Here is a 15,468-nt window from a genome sequence, read left to right as displayed (position 1 = left end):
TTAAATTAGTGTAAGCAGATGAAATAACTGCCAGCAAAAGTTGAATGAAGCGCTTGCGCTTTAGTTAAGAATTTTAGTATTAGTCACAGATTTGGGCAAAAATTTAAATGTTGCGTTTCATGGTGTACATCTATAAATCCAATTCTACCGTGAATAAGAGGGGACAGGGTTAAAAACATATCAATCAAATGTAAGATTCGGTGTCGACATCACCTCAGATCTTGCACTAAATTTTCCTTCAGCTCAATTCCTGGAGATAACAGAATATTCACGCAACAATCAACAGAAAAATTATATCATTTTACGATAGTAACGCGGCGGCAATATACTCATCATCGTCCATATCAGAGCATTTACTTTGGTCGTGCCACCAGCAACACAATATCAGTTCAATTGAATTTTGTCTGCGTTTTTTTTTTTCTATCTGAAAATGACCAAAGCGGAAATCGAATCCGGTCTCAAGTCCATTGATGGCAAAAATTTGGATCCAGACGTGATTTACGATCAAATTGGAGGATTCGGGAAATTCCAATTTTTCATTTACATTCTACTTTGTATTCCGTTGATGTTCATCTTGTGTTGCAACTTCAGCTATATTTTCATAGCCAGCGACATGGAATACAGGTTTGTTGTGCTAAGACGAAATGGCTGTAAATACTTCAAACTGTACTCAGATGCTTTGTTCCAGAGTGCGACGTTGATCATGGTAATGATCCATTAGAATGGACAGCCAGGGCAGTTCCTTCTGTAGATGGGACACTATCGAAATGTGAACGATTTATACCGATTTCGGTTGATCATACTGTGGACTCGGAGTGTCCTTGGACTTTTAATCGATCTGATGTGGTTACTTGCCAAGACTTTGTGTACCAATCTCATGAACGTTTTCTTTTAAATGAGGTAAGAAATTCAAAATACTCTCTGCGTCTGCTCTGAGAATGACGATTAAATATGTAAATGTAAATGGGCAGGCTTTCCAAGCGAAAACTAAGTAAAGACTCTTTCAGTTTAACTTAACCTGCGAAAGCAACGAGTGGAAATTATCACTTGTGGGCTCACTGGCTAACACGGCAGAGTGTATAGCTTTACCATTTATGGGACTGATTGCAGACAAGTATAATTCGTATTATCATAAAAAATGTTTCATCTGATGTATGACACATTCGCTTTAGATACGGACGACGACCTACACTTATCGGATCTATTTTTCTGGTATCAGTTGTTGGAATTGCCAAAACATTCTCGAACAACTATTCAACCTTCATGATTTTGCATTTTATTGGTGCTTTGTTCGGCAGTGGTGCCTTCGGTTTAACATTTGTTTTTGGTTCAGAAGTCGTTGGACCGAGTAGTCGTGGTTTGGGCGCTGCTATAATTTCGAATGTAGCTTCAGTCGGTCAGATGTTTTTGGCCGTAGTGACTATGTTCATCGCTGATTTCCGAGTGTTATTAAGACTACTGTACGGAATACTTGCGTTTACGTTAACATTGATTTGGTTAGTACCGGAAAGTGTCCGGTGGCTGTTTAGCATCGGAAAATACACTGAAGGAGCGAAGATATTAGAAAAGGTGGCAAGGTGGAATGGAACTAAAATACCAGTCGACACTTTGACTGATCTGAAGAGCAAAAATAAAAGTGACTTACTGCTCGGTACACGCGAGGTAACAGAAAAGGATGGCGGCCAACATTCAGTGGTAGCAGCATTGAGATCACCAGTTCTTCGTAACAGACTGATAAATTGCAGCTATTGCTTTTTTACGAACTCTTTGATATACTTTGGACTAAGTGTTTATTCGTCTAGTTTGCCGGGTAACAAGCACATCAATCTCTTGTACGCTGGAGCAATAGAAATTCCTGGAAATATAGCAACTTATTATGTGATACAAAGATATGGTCGTAAATGGTCATTAGTGGTGTCAATGATTGTTTGCTCAGTGGCTTGTATAGGATCTGAGCTGCTTTCCGGTTCGGTGATGGAAATCATACTATTTCTGGTTGGGAAATTTGCGATCGCCCTATCATACACCATTCTAAGTCTTTATGCAATCGAACTCTTTCCTACTAATCTTCGGCAGAGTATGTTTAACATATGTATGATTTCTGCCGGTTGTGGGAACATTGTGGCTCCGCTGTTGCCCCTTTCGGTTGGTGTTATTTTCAATTGAGTTTTTTTTAGCAATTTTGTTAATTTTTCTTTGTTTGTTTTTAGAAAAATTTTCTACCTTCTCTTCCGCTTATATTGTTTGGTGGAACGTCGCTATCTTCGGCTTTGTTGGTTGTGTTACTACCAGAGACCCTAAACAAACCTATGCCAGACACAATAGAGGAAGCAATCAACATCTAGACCTTAAAAGTGGGAGTCTTTTAGCCTTTAAGTGTCGCGTCGATTAGTTGAATTACTTTTTATATCTGAAAAAAAATTATTTGTAAATATAACAATGTCTAGTCTAATCCAAAAGTTGTGTGTCAAGTTGCGTTAGGAGTGAGATCGCGAATTCTTCGAATAATCGGCTAGCCATCTGATCCCGATTTTCGAAGAGTATGGTACTCATTTGATCCGTGCTTCATTACGAGTTCAACGCTGCATATCTCATCACTCTCGGAATTGTCGTTTTCGTGGTAGAGCGGTTTCACGCATCAAGAATGGCCATCGAGGGTTCCATTGGAAGTCCTACGCTCTCTACTTCCTAAAATTATAGAAGGTTGGGCTGGCATTAACCTTTTAGAAACGGCAGACGTATTGCCATAAATCTGTTACTTCTTCGTTTAAAGTACCACCTAGTGTTAGATACCAAATCTTGTACTTCTTTTGTTTAAATATATGTTATGCTACATAAGAGCACGCTAACAGAAGGCCATCGTTAATTTTTTGTCGTTGATGTCGACAACAGATGAATAGCAGTTTCTGAAAGGTCAAGTGATGGGACAATATCTAAAAATTGTCAGCTGTGTGTTAGTTTAGTTTCTTAGTTTATATTATCGGCAGCGAAACTTTTTGATTCAGATGTGTGGTGAAAGTGTTTGCTTTGCATAATCAAGCTTTTAATAAGCAACTGTTTATGCAATAGGTTTGCTATTAGATAACAATCGAGGGGTTCCTCACTGGTCGAGATGGTGGCAATCAATTCCTTAATTTCTTGTCAATTTCTCGTGTTAATTCCAGTTTTATATGGACAATTCCTTCTAGGGTGCGTGATCAATTCCTCTAGTGAAGAACCCCTCGATAACAATGCTGCGAGAATTCCTGTTGGTCTACGTTTAGGATCCCAATTATGCGAGGAGTATAGGTGTGTCTGTGGTGAGTTAGTTAAAATGGACGGTTTGCATGGCTTATCATGCAAGCTTAAGAGAGGGATAACGGCGCGACATGATTCTGTGAATTCCAACTTTGTTACGGCCCCCAGGAATTGCTAGAGATGACGGTAAAAGACCTGATGGTATGACTCTAATTCCATGGAGTCATGCTAAATCTCTTTTAGGGGATGCGACAGTGCGTGATACGTTGGCTCCTTCATACATTTGTGAAACTTCTAAAAAAGCACGCTCAATCGCAGAGAAAGCGGAGAGATTAAAGCATTTAAAATAAAAAATCTTTCCGTCAGACGTAGGCTTTTCTTTATCATAATAGATTATCTTCAAGTTACTTAAGTTTTATCAAATGTTTCGTTCATTTGCATGACTTTTCTTAACGTGGCTGGTATTTCAAGCGTCCGTGGAGCTCGTACAGTAATTCTTCCTTAAGTTTACCAGTTAATTTTGATAAGTCTACCCATAGATCATCTTTAAAGCCGTTTGAAATGCCATCCACGTTTAAAAAAAAAGTCATACAAATTAATGAATGAACGGAACATTTAACGAAATTTAAGACAAATCGACACAACGCTAAATTGTAGCCTAAATTTGTGCGTAAAAATGATTCATTTCCGATGGTAAATCCGTGTTTTCTGGAAAAGGTGGGACCATCGTTTTGTGTCAAGAAGTGTTGGCTTTGAGTAACAATGATGTTTGTGATGATGGTGTAACCTCCGACGAGAAAACGCAATAGTTCACGAAAATGTACACAAATTCTGAGTTTTCTCGTAGTCCACTTTGTCTCCCCAAAACATTTATCATTTTTCCTCAAAGCCAAAACTTCTGGACACAAAACGATGATCCCACTTTTCCCAGAAGAAACGCTGATACGCAGTTATCATCGAAAATATATCACTTTTCCGCACAAATTGAGGCTACAAATTAGCGTTGTGTCGATTCGTCTTAAGTCCAAAAGTACCGTACAGTGAAAGTGAATCGACCCTACACAAAATTATCAAATTTGTTTTCGGCGCCTGTCTGGTTTCTGGTATCATGCGACATCTCTGTTAATTTTGACGAAGTCATGTGACGTGACCTATATTTTCACTACAAAACGTCAAACTACACTTTTATTGAAGGCAATGGTGTGAGTATTTTTGGATTCAGTTCTATTCGAATTTCAGAAGTGATCGTATGTGTGTTAATTGTTCCACAGTTTATTTCGGTCTTTAATTAAAACCAGAATGTGGATTATGTGTTAAACCGACAAAGTTCAGTTGACAAACAAAGACTTTATCGGGAAAAAATGTTCCAATCGTAAATGAATCGTGATAACACTGACATAAACCAGACGGAAACATAACCCCAAATCGCATCGATTTTTATTTTGCTGATTTGGTCATTAATAAAAAAGACATTACACAATTTGTCATCAGCTGGTATGTGGTTCGATTGGTTTTTGTTCTTTGATTTGACTTTATAATTCTGTTAATTGCGATTTTTGTTCATTCATTTATTTACTACGGTCATATTATCCAACAGTTTATTGTTGTTCAATCTCGAGAACGTCCATACAGTGTTGTTATCATTTCATTGTGGTTGTTATATTGAACTGTTATCATCTCTGTGATTGTATTTTGACCGGATTTTACACATTACTGAGGGGGTAGGCCACTTTTCTGTCGCAAGGTCCAACAAAAATTTATGGTGACAAAATCGAACTCGTATGATATGACTCCGCTTCATCAAAAGAAAAAAAACACCCCAAGACCAGCTAAACGGTTTCGCTTAAGGCCTCCTAGTAATTTGCCCATTCGAACGGTCTACATATTCTTACATTCAACGTACAAGTGCTTATCGAATAGATGTTTAAATTGCATTAACTCATCAATGTTTATTGCTCTAATTAAGACAACAATTAATTTGTTTTACTGCAGCCTCTCGAGGCGTTTTGATGATTGTCGAGTGAAAACGTCTGCGATTTTAAAGTGATGGAATTTCCACAGTTCCACCTGTTGCTTACATTTACAGTTTATTGTGTGATAATATCTCAGTTGACGACAGTCAGATTACATTCATGACCGTTTCTCTCTCTCTTGAAAGAAACCTCGTCTGATACACTCCAATGACCAAATGTATGATTACAAATCAGCATTATCATTCACCCAACAATTCAATTCAACGCATCACGCAGACTATGTCATTCCAATTAAAATTTCGTATTGACTGATGGAACGTGGTTCAAGGTCACTTTCGAATCGGAATTTCGTTTATTTGGCGATGAGGTTTTCTATTTCGAATTCTATTGCTAATTCAACTCGTTCAATAATTATTGTTGAATTTTTGTCAATACCGTTAACAATTCAATTATCAATTACCGGTCATGTTACAAGCAGTGGGTACACCGTGCAGCACCGTTACACATGCTAATTGATTTTGAGTTGAGGAAGAAAAATGTCTAGGTTCTCAGTGTGTCATAGCGGTGGTGGGTTAAATTGAACTCAGACAATTTAGAAACGTTTGTTGTATGGTGAAGGTAAAAGCATTTAATTCACTCAACACGCACTTCAAACGTTCAAATTGATTTTTAGGTCAATTTCCCTTCTTGAGTTAAGTGTTTTGTCTTATCAATTCTGTTCCAGAGTTTGGTTTTATGTTAAAATTGCTCGTAATTGTCCCGAAATCTCGCGTATTTAAGCCAATATTTCCACTGAATTCATCTACTTTCGACACTAGTCCGTGCAACTTTTTCATTGAAACCATTAGTTTCGTAACCAACCAACTTAACACAAAGAATAACTCCATCAAAGCACGTAAATATTTGTTAACTAATTACAGCGGGCGTCAGTGAAATTTGTGTAGTAATTTGCTTCAGTTGTTTCTCAGCTGGTTCACTCACACAAACAAAATGGTTTATAGGCATTTACACGGTAGCATCACTCCTGCATGTAATTATTCCACTTGTTTAAACAATATTAAACATCTCTAAGCAGATTTGTTTCAATGAGTGGACCAGCTGAAAAACAGCTGAAGCAAATTTGACTGACGTTCCACTATAACGATGAGAACATCTCTGATATTTTTGAAACTGTCAATTAAGTCAACATAGAGGCTCGACCATCAGTGAGTTCACATTTACTTAGGGAGTTTGGCCTCAATTGTATTTATGTTATTTAAATTGTTATTGTTTCCTTCAATCTTTTAGTAGAAAGTTTTTGCTCACTCATTCTGCAAGCAAAAACCAAGTTATGACCCTATTAATAACGGTCGCCCAAGAATTTCTTCAATAATGGAACAATTGCACTTCAAATCATAAGTGGGTTAAATTGTAATTCACACCGACAAATTGTTTTTATTTTTGTTGAAAGATTTCTCAATGTAGAGATACATTTCGCCACAATCTCGTGTATTCAATGTCACCTATCTTGCAACTTTGTTCTTGTTTTTCCATATTTTTTCTTATTATTACGATTCGGCGACACCCAATAAAATGAATAGATAAATCACCGGCAGTGTTCTTTTTTGAGTGTGGGTTCATGCAAAAAGTGGTATATCGAAACGACAAAAAAAAAGAAAGAAAGATTTTGCATACAAGAAATTGTTGTTAGCACGGTGAAAATGTTGTGCTTACGAGACAGTTTATAAGTCATTGAATTTACAATTTGTTTTAAAAACAAATACACCAAAAGCAGATGATGAGGTGGTTTGTTCGGATTTATATTTTTTTTAAGAATGTAAGGAACTTCGGATTATAAACCAATAATAAAATACAAAATTTGGTGGGACTGGCTATAAATAAGGATCGTTAATTTTTATGAGTGTAAAATGCAATTTCGAATCAGAAAAAATGTTGTTTTTAGGTGTGAAAGATCAAACTTTATTGAAATCAGTAGGAGAAATATGTTAACCGTTCAACAAATATGAAAGGACCTCATACGAACCATTTAACGTTCCAACGTTTACCGAAGGGCGCTACTGACATTTACTCAATTTTTATAGTGTCTGATCCTACAATCGCTAAATCAAACTGGTGGGCATACGTTATTTTGCACCAGCTGGTCCCATTTGGAATTGTATGTGACCAGCTGGTGCAAAATAGCGTATGCACACCAGTTCGTTTTAGCGATTGTAATGAATGTAAAATAAAATAAGTCAATATGTGTGGAGCTCACACTGTGAGCACTTAAATTCGTTTTCGATTACTAATCTAATTTTTGGTCACCAACTAGAAGTCTCAGTATTTCGTAAACTATTTTTTATGCTGAAATCAAACATTGGTCCTTTTCCGTTTAAATTACATCCAAATGAAAGCTTGATGTTTCGGTAAAAACTAATTCTCGTGTCTAGAACAGTCTTGTAGTCCTTCACTTTTTTAGATTTATTCAAATTTTCTGGGATTTACTTTGGGATTTAAAGATTTTTTTATTGCTTCGGGAACAATTTTAACCACTTTAGACTTTCACAAATCCATCAATCCCAAGAATCGGTAAAATTCGAACTTTGAGAAAGAGTGAGCGGAGCGAGTTATACTTCGATACATTGTTGCAGAAACAATGTGATTTAAACAGCTGTCAGTTTCTTATAATTAGTTTTAACATAAGATAAGAACCTACTAGCAGCCTGTCGACTGTGTTTAAATCTGATTTAACAATTAAATTTGTCTTCAACCAATATATGCCTTCATGTTGTTTTTTTTCAGCAAAGTTAGTAAAAATTGATTATAAAATGTTGCCTGCTTATAAATAGCTCTGATGCAATATAAAAGCGCAGATATTTCTTATTCAACAACTAGAAGAAACACTTATTACTCTGATAAACTAGGTCCCACCTTTTTGGGCGGGTCGGGTCCCTTGACTGATAATTTTCCCAAAATAATGTTGTCTTTTGCTGGTTGGTAATGTTGGTAAACTTCATAGTCAATCAGATTAGACTTTTATAGATATCTTAATTTATTTTCATTGATTTTTTCATCTGGTTAAGAATGGACAATTTCTGTAGTCCAAGCAAATGACAATATTTTGACCTTAAACATCATCACATTTGGGATCTAAAAAATCTCAAATTACTCATAAATTTATTTCTTTTGTAATAAGCAAAATATCACGACTCGCTGTCTAATTTTGCAATAAATAACCGCGACTCATGTGAATTACAACCCTCGCTTCGCTCGGGCTGCAAACTTCACACTCGTATGAGTTGTCTAATGTTCGATTTGCTTTGGCCGCAAACTTCTCGTTTGTCCGAGCTGTCTAACAATACGATACCGCATCTCGTGTGAATTACGACCCTCTCTTCGCTCGGGCCGCTAACATCACACTCGTCAGAGTTGTCTAATATTATATTTGCTCTGATCGCAAACTTGCTCGTCCGAGCTGTCTAATGTGACAATAAGATACCGCGACTCGTGTGAATTACGACCCTCGCTTCGCTCGGGCCGCAAACATCACACTCGTCAGAGTTGTTTAATATTAGGTTTGCTCTGATCGCAAACTTGCTCGTCCGAGTTGTCTAATGTGATAATAAGATACCGCGACTCGTGTGAATTACGACCCTCGCTTCGATCGGGCCTCAAACATCACACTCGTCGGAGTTGTCTAATGTTAGATTTGCTTGACTTTTTTCATTATATGTAATTTTGGGTGCCGATTGTTAATTATCAAATATAAAATTTCAATTATCAAATACCAATTACCGAATATCATTTATAATGTTCATTTAATACATTGCATTTCTATTTTCTGGGATAACTTCCGAAGCGGTGATCCCATATAGCTCATCGTCGAACTTGACCTTACAAATGTCAAATGTATAATTTTAAGAACCTAAATTGTTCACTATTTTCTGCCAGTCAAGGGAATAACACATTAGATTATCAATTATCAACAGTGAAGGGAATTATCAATTATATCAATTATCAGTGGTGTATTATCAATTATCAACAGAGTAAAATCCTGTTTTTCTGGAATAATTTCCAGGGCTTTATCCCGACATGGCTCATGTTCGAACTTAACCTCAGGAAGTTCATTCCTCGTCGATTAAAAAAAAATCATCAAAATCGGTTATGAATTACTCAAGTTATCGTGATGACAAAGAAAAATAGGTTACAAACAATTACGTTTTTGATAACATTTCATACATTGTGTGGTAACAAACATTTTAGGGTATTTTCTGGCGTAAGACCCTTGACTTTCAGTCAAGGGAATAAGTATCATTTACATAAACATTTCGGTAACATTTTCCAACGATATGTTGCTCTGGTTGCTCTCCAGCGGAGATGCGATTGAATATGCGATAACAAAACCACCAATTCAATTTATTTTCTTTCCACCAACGTAAAATCTATTTCCGATGAGACTCTAACAAATTCAATAATGTCATTGACCATCGTAGATTATTATTTGGTGCCCATTACGCATAAAACAATGACATCAGGCACACTTAAATCGTTAAAATAAACATCAAATTCATTACCATAAATATATGTAAAGTTTGCTTTAGTTGTAAACTCTTGTTTATACTTCTTCCAGTTCAAATAAAAAAAAAGTATTTATACGACTCTCGTTATTCGATGGAATCGTTTTTGGTTTTGTTTCCATTTCGGTCGCTTGATGTTAACTTTTTACGTCATGCCTTTTACCCAGAATATCAACAGTTTGGTGATATCTGGAATAATAATTTATTATAATCTATTATTGAACAGAATTTTTACATTTTGAGAAAAACAAACTGGTTGGGGTGCGCGGGACAACAGACAAAAGTTGCTTTTGAAAAAAAAAAGTTCAAACACCTGATTGGTGACAACATCAACAACTTCTACACTGACAAAAACGAATTGGAAATCTTAACTGTTGCAGGTATTTTTGTCTCCAGGTAATCCAGGTAATCTGTCTTATATACTACAGCTGTACTTTTTGTATGGACAGCTATTGTAGGTTACCTGGAGACAAGGTTACCTGAAGACAAAATTACCTGCTACAGGTACGATTTTCAACTCTTTTGTCAGTTTATATCGGTTTTACAAGTCCACGAGTCCCATTTTAAAGACCTTTAGATCTATCGACAAATTTTATACACAAAACGAAAAGTTCCAAAACAATACTTCCCACCGAGCTGTTGTGGCACCTACAGAAAAAAAATGTTAGAAAATTGGGTCTGTGGTAGCCTCAAGTAAGCAAAACAGCGTTTTCTCCCCGTAGTCATAAGTTTTGTACGTATCTAGAAATATTCGATCAAAGTTAATGACGAATATGGCTCGGGAAAGGTATTGACGAGACCAGTTAGTAAATTTAAAAAATTCAAAAACCTGGTCTGCTGATCAGTAAGTGTTGTTCACGGATTATTCTTCATTTTTGCAGAAGTACATGCAAAAGTAATTACTGCAATCACACAGCGAAAAAAGAGGCGTTGTTGTAACCACAGATGTTTCAACATTAAAAAAAAAGAAAGAAAAACCTCGTTTTTAGATTTTCCCGCAACTCCCGATGATATTTTAAATGTTCTTTTGCTTTGTTTGTTTGGACGTTGTTTTTGGTAAATTTTTGTGTGTCATCCATGTGCTACGATTTATTTCTTATCAACCGTTGGTGGTCTGAAAAACATATTACCAGACTATAACCCTCAACGTAACGAAGTGCTGATAAGTTTCAACCGCATTAAAATTTATTGGCTTCGTCTGTTTTATCATTCTTATTTATTCCAATTTGTGGATTAAAATGATGTGAATCCATCGCTTCATGGTGAGCGTGTTAGCATGTCATAGAAACTTTCCTTAGTCGATGAACACATTCTAAGTTAGAATTTCTAACACCCAAAAATAACATCAGTACAAGCAGGGACACTGTCATCGGGACAGCCAAATCAAAGTCATGTCTACTAACATAAAATATGTCGAATGTTCCCGAGTAAACGTTGTTTATAGGAAGATTGAAATATTATCGGAAGACGTTGCAACGATGAACTGATATTTGTGATACTCCAATTACTTGCAATGTCGACATTTAAATATACGACGATGCCAGTTTGTGCAATGAAATGCAGTTCTAAATGAATCATTTTTCTTCGTCCACGAAAGCCACGAGTAGTAGATATCGTTCTTGATTTTACAACTATGAAGTTGAGTAGAACAAATCGATTAAAAAAATTACGAAGTCACACATTACATTACATATTATGGGTCTATGGGTGTCAGTTAATGACTGGAAAATTCTATAGTTTACTAAACAAACCGGAGTTTACTAAAAAGACTATTTTGTTGCAGAAATGGCAAATTTTGTAGTTTGGGACTATGTCGTCTTCATTCTCATGCTGGTCATATCTGCAGGAATTGGTGTTTACTACCGTTTCACCGGAGGAAAGCAAAAAACAACAAATGTAAGTAATGGCTTCCACTTCCTACACTTTACTGGTCGAGTCTGTCAATAATCAATATTTTCTCCTCAATTATGTAAAAAAGGAATATTTTCTTGCGGATCGGAGCATCTCGATATGGCCCGTATCGTTCAGTTTAATGGCCAGCTTTATGTCGGCCGTAACGTTATTGGGAGTATCTATGGAGAACTATCAGTACGGAACACTGTTCGTCGTGATAAATATATCGTACGGGTTAGCTACGCCCATAGCAGCATATCTTTACTTACCAGTATTTTTTAAACTGCAAGCAACTAGTGCTTATGAGGTGAATACACTGCACCGACGTGTTCATAATAAACGTCCAGTCAATCTAACCAATGCTTAGTACTTAGAAAGAAGATTCGGCAAATCCACGAGACTTGTGGCTTCCATTGCATATTCGTTGCAAATGATATTGTACATGGGCATTGTCTTATATGCACCAGCGTTAGCCTTGGAAGCGGTTACAGGTATTACCAAGACAAGTGCCATATTAGCCATTGGTAAGTGAGCGTAATCCTCTAAATTATCCAACGAACGATTTAAGCGTTAATTCAACTGTAGGGTTCGTTTGTACGTTCTACTCAACGATTGGTGGAATGAAGGCTGTCCTGATCACTGACGTCTTTCAATCGCTACTGATGTTCGGTGCGATTTTCAGCGTGATTTTTTGTGCAGTTGCACGAGCCGGTGGCTTTGGTCCGATCTGGGATACAGCGTATAATGGTGGTCGTTTGGAGTTTTTAAAGTAAGGCTGGAAACTTACTCAAATGTAAAGTCAACGGAATTAACTCTCTGTTCCTGTAGCTTTGACCCTGATCCCACTACTCGTCACACATGGTTTTCGCTAATTATTGGAGGTGGTTTCACATATCTGTCACTGTATGCAGTGAATCAAACACAAGTGCAACGACTGTTAACTGTAAAAGATCTCAAAGCATCGCAGAAAGCATTGTGGCTGAACTGGCCCATATTATCCTGTCTAAGTTTGAGCACTTCTTTTAGTGGTCTGGCAATTTACTATTTATACCATTCGTGTGATCCATTACTGCAAGGCAGAGTGTCCTCAAGGGATCAAGTAAACAGACTGATGGTTGTTGCTCCAAAGAAGTTTTGCTAAACAAATTGATTGTTTCAGCTAATGCCATTATTTGTTGTCGACGCAATGGGTGATTATCCTGGACTTCCCGGTTTATTTGTGTCTGGAATATTTTCGGCGAGCTTGTCAACCGTTTCAGCCGCGGTGAATTCGCTAGCAGCAGTTACTTTAGAGGACTACATAAAAGTAAGTTGCATGCAAGGCGTCGAAAATGCAGGAATAACTTGATCCTTTTATGCAGCCTCTGTACCAATACATTAAAAAGCGACCGTTGCCAGATACACAATCCACGCTACCATCGAAGATAACAGCAATGCTCTATGGTGTACTCTGCATTGGAGTGGCTTTTTCAGGTTTGTTCTCTAACATTTGCCAGTTTCGATTTTCGATTTATTTGTCTGATTTCGGTAGCCCAATTACTCGGCGGTGTACTTCAAGCTTCGCTTACCGTTTTCGGTGTTGTTGGAGGACCATTATTCGGACTGTTCACGTTGGGAATGTTTTCGCCGCGTGCAAATCAACGGGTGAGGTCTTTTGTTCGTCTTAAATTTAATTTGCTTAAAACCACCGGTCGGGAACCAACTTCCAATTCCTCAACGAATCATCCGATTTATCGATTCAATAATTTGTAGGGTGCTATCACCGGACTGATATGTGGCATTGGATTCGCACTGTTCTTAGGATTCGGTCAACCCAAACCAATTCCGCCGACAAAATCCTTTTCAATCGACGATTGTACTGAGTTCGGCGGCATAAGATTGTTCACAAATTACACAACGACTTCTACAACGGAACCAGTGTCTGACATGCTCCTTCAGCGGAGCGATGATGGTGAATACATTTGGCTGTTGAAAGTGTCGTACTTGTGGTACGGGGTGTTTGGCTTTTTGATCACATTCATCGTTGGATATGTCGTGAGCTTTGGGCTGGATTTGTGTAACATGGGCGGTTCAAAGAAAATCTATTTGGATTCGAAGAGACGTTACATTGATACGGAGCTGTTTTCGCCGCCAGTTTCTAGACAATTGAAACGGCAAAATGCTCGTTTCTTGGAGCGTGATAGTAATGTGAGTATATTGACTGGTTCGGACATTGTGCTCGAGTGTTATCTAATTGATCAAAACATTTTTTTGTTTTCTCGCAGTTCTCCAACATAAACAAATTCACGAGCTCGCATTTCTGAAAATTGTACAAAATTAGCTGTATGAATGCTGCGCAAATTACTTAGAGTGAGTAAGTTAAAAATGTAGGTTTTATAGAGGGGAACAAAATGAGAAACAAGTACCATAAATACGCTAAGAGAAACTAAGTCTTCCAAGAAATGAAATTGAATTATTTTTGTCGTCGATTGTCGACGGGTGTGAAGGTCAGTATTCAGAAACAATTTTTAAAGAAAACGAAGAGGATCATTAGCGTACTTAAATCCTGAGATGTACTTAAAAGTTCTGTCATTCAGACTTCCATTCAAACAATTGATCAGTGCCATGTTTACAAAATCTGTGTACGTCGAATCAAATCAGTCGGAATGTCTTCAGAATTGTAAAGATCTGAGGATTTTCTTAGATTTACAATAAGATTCATCCAACAGTTTGACGTTGATGCATGGCCGAAATATTTCAACATTAAAGAATTGAGGAATTCGTGGAAGTTAAACGAATTTTTATCTTTCGAGGAGTATTTTCGAAAGTATTTCGGTGGACAAATAATCTATTGTCATTGCCACTCGGCTTCAAACTAGTAAAAGCTAATTCAAACTAACTATTAGAAAACGTGCACAGCGATCTCGTCTCGGCTCTAACCGACCTAAGATTTTTTAAACATTACACGGCAGTAATCCGACTGTGGAGATGAGATATCGGCTCTTATTGATGGAAGGGAACTACCACAATTCTACCTATATAAGGCTCGGATTGAGTGCGAGTTGACATGTTTCAATTCAGGTTGATACGAACCGGATTTCAACCCGATTCTGAACTAAACCTGAAATTTTCAAGATGGATCAGGTCAGGTTCGGATATGTTTACACCAGAAAAATTTCGAGTTACCCTGAACCCGACCTGATCTATCCTCACAGTTTCAGGTTCAGTTGAGGTTCTAGTCAAACTCGAAAGTCGAAGTTCCGATTCGGGTGAACCTGAAATCGAAAATTTCAGGTTCAGGTGAAGTTCGGGTCGAACCTGAAGTGTTAGTTCATGCTGGGATCGAAATCAGGTTCGTGTTCCGTTCCGAACCCTTTCCGAGCAATATACGTTCAAAATACACAGGACACTGGCTTCCTCTTTGATGTTTACGTCCATTACACTGACACTGTTCTTTTTGTCCCGCTTTGCTACTTTAAAGATTCACTGATTGATTATCCTACACACTCGTTTAAATCATTGTTGGCTTACGATCAAACTGTAAACACTCGACAATAAAAGAATTGCAAATTTGAATTTATTAGATCGATGTGCTTTTAAGTAAAAAAAAAATGAAATTGTAATTATAGGAACATAGACTTATATAGACATAGACTCACGGAACGTGAGTTTGTTAAAATTTACAAATAAAACCTTGTTTTCGAAAAACATTACGATTCGCTCATTTTCTATGGAAGCATTTCCCACTGGTGCCAATAACCGGCAAAAACCAGATCTTGTAATCGTGAAAATGTTGTGAAATTCGGGAAAATCTGCGAACACATTTTCAC

At 37.2% G+C, this 15,468-nt stretch overlaps 2 protein-coding genes across 2 annotated transcripts; both read left to right on the top strand.

Annotated features, from left to right (window-relative positions):
• The first annotated feature begins 180 nt into the window (after positions 1–180).
• Positions 181–2,459, top strand: LOC119074752 (organic cation transporter 1-like). The gene is made up of 5 exons (XM_037181018.1): positions 181–624; positions 675–900; positions 1,008–1,114; positions 1,173–2,145; positions 2,211–2,459. The coding sequence occupies exons 1-5, from the start codon at positions 431–433 to the stop codon at positions 2,343–2,345; spliced, it is 1,635 nt and encodes a 544-aa protein (XP_037036913.1). The 5' UTR covers positions 181–430; the 3' UTR covers positions 2,346–2,459.
• Positions 2,460–4,424: 1,965 nt separating this feature from the next.
• On the top strand, positions 4,425–14,298 carry LOC119074750 (putative sodium-dependent multivitamin transporter). Its single transcript, XM_037181016.1, has 11 exons — positions 4,425–4,731; positions 11,550–11,662; positions 11,745–11,966; positions 12,027–12,183; positions 12,245–12,428; positions 12,488–12,758; positions 12,819–12,965; positions 13,021–13,132; positions 13,191–13,303; positions 13,412–13,846; positions 13,924–14,298. Exons 2-11 carry the CDS (start codon positions 11,552–11,554, stop codon positions 13,960–13,962), a joined length of 1,791 nt encoding a protein of 596 aa, XP_037036911.1. The 5' UTR covers positions 4,425–4,731; positions 11,550–11,551; the 3' UTR covers positions 13,963–14,298.
• Positions 14,299–15,468: the final 1,170 nt, after the last annotated feature.

The sequence above is a fragment of the Bradysia coprophila genome, unplaced genomic scaffold, assembly GCF_014529535.1.
Source record: "Bradysia coprophila strain Holo2 unplaced genomic scaffold, BU_Bcop_v1 contig_151, whole genome shotgun sequence".
NCBI lineage: Eukaryota > Metazoa > Arthropoda > Insecta > Diptera > Sciaridae > Bradysia > Bradysia coprophila.
Note: the sequence above shows the minus strand (reverse complement) of the source record. Positions and strands in the feature narration are given on the sequence as shown.

Bases quoted from the DNA above. Each gene is read 5' to 3' on its own strand.
- LOC119074752 (XM_037181018.1), top strand. From the start codon at position 431: ATGACCAAAGCGGAAATCGAATCCGGTCTCAAGTCCATTGATGGCAAA. The intron at 625-674 runs GTTTGTTGTGCT...AACTGTACTCAG, and splicing joins GCCAGCGACATGGAATACAG to ATGCTTTGTTCCAGAGTGCG. The intron at 2,146-2,210 runs GTTGGTGTTATT...GTTTGTTTTTAG, and splicing joins CTCCGCTGTTGCCCCTTTCG to AAAAATTTTCTACCTTCTCT.
- LOC119074750 (XM_037181016.1), top strand. From the start codon at position 11,552: ATGGCAAATTTTGTAGTTTGGGACTATGTCGTCTTCATTCTCATGCTG. The intron at 12,759-12,818 runs GTAAACAGACTG...TGATTGTTTCAG, and splicing joins GAGTGTCCTCAAGGGATCAA to CTAATGCCATTATTTGTTGT. The intron at 13,133-13,190 runs GTTTGTTCTCTA...TGATTTCGGTAG, and splicing joins CATTGGAGTGGCTTTTTCAG to CCCAATTACTCGGCGGTGTA.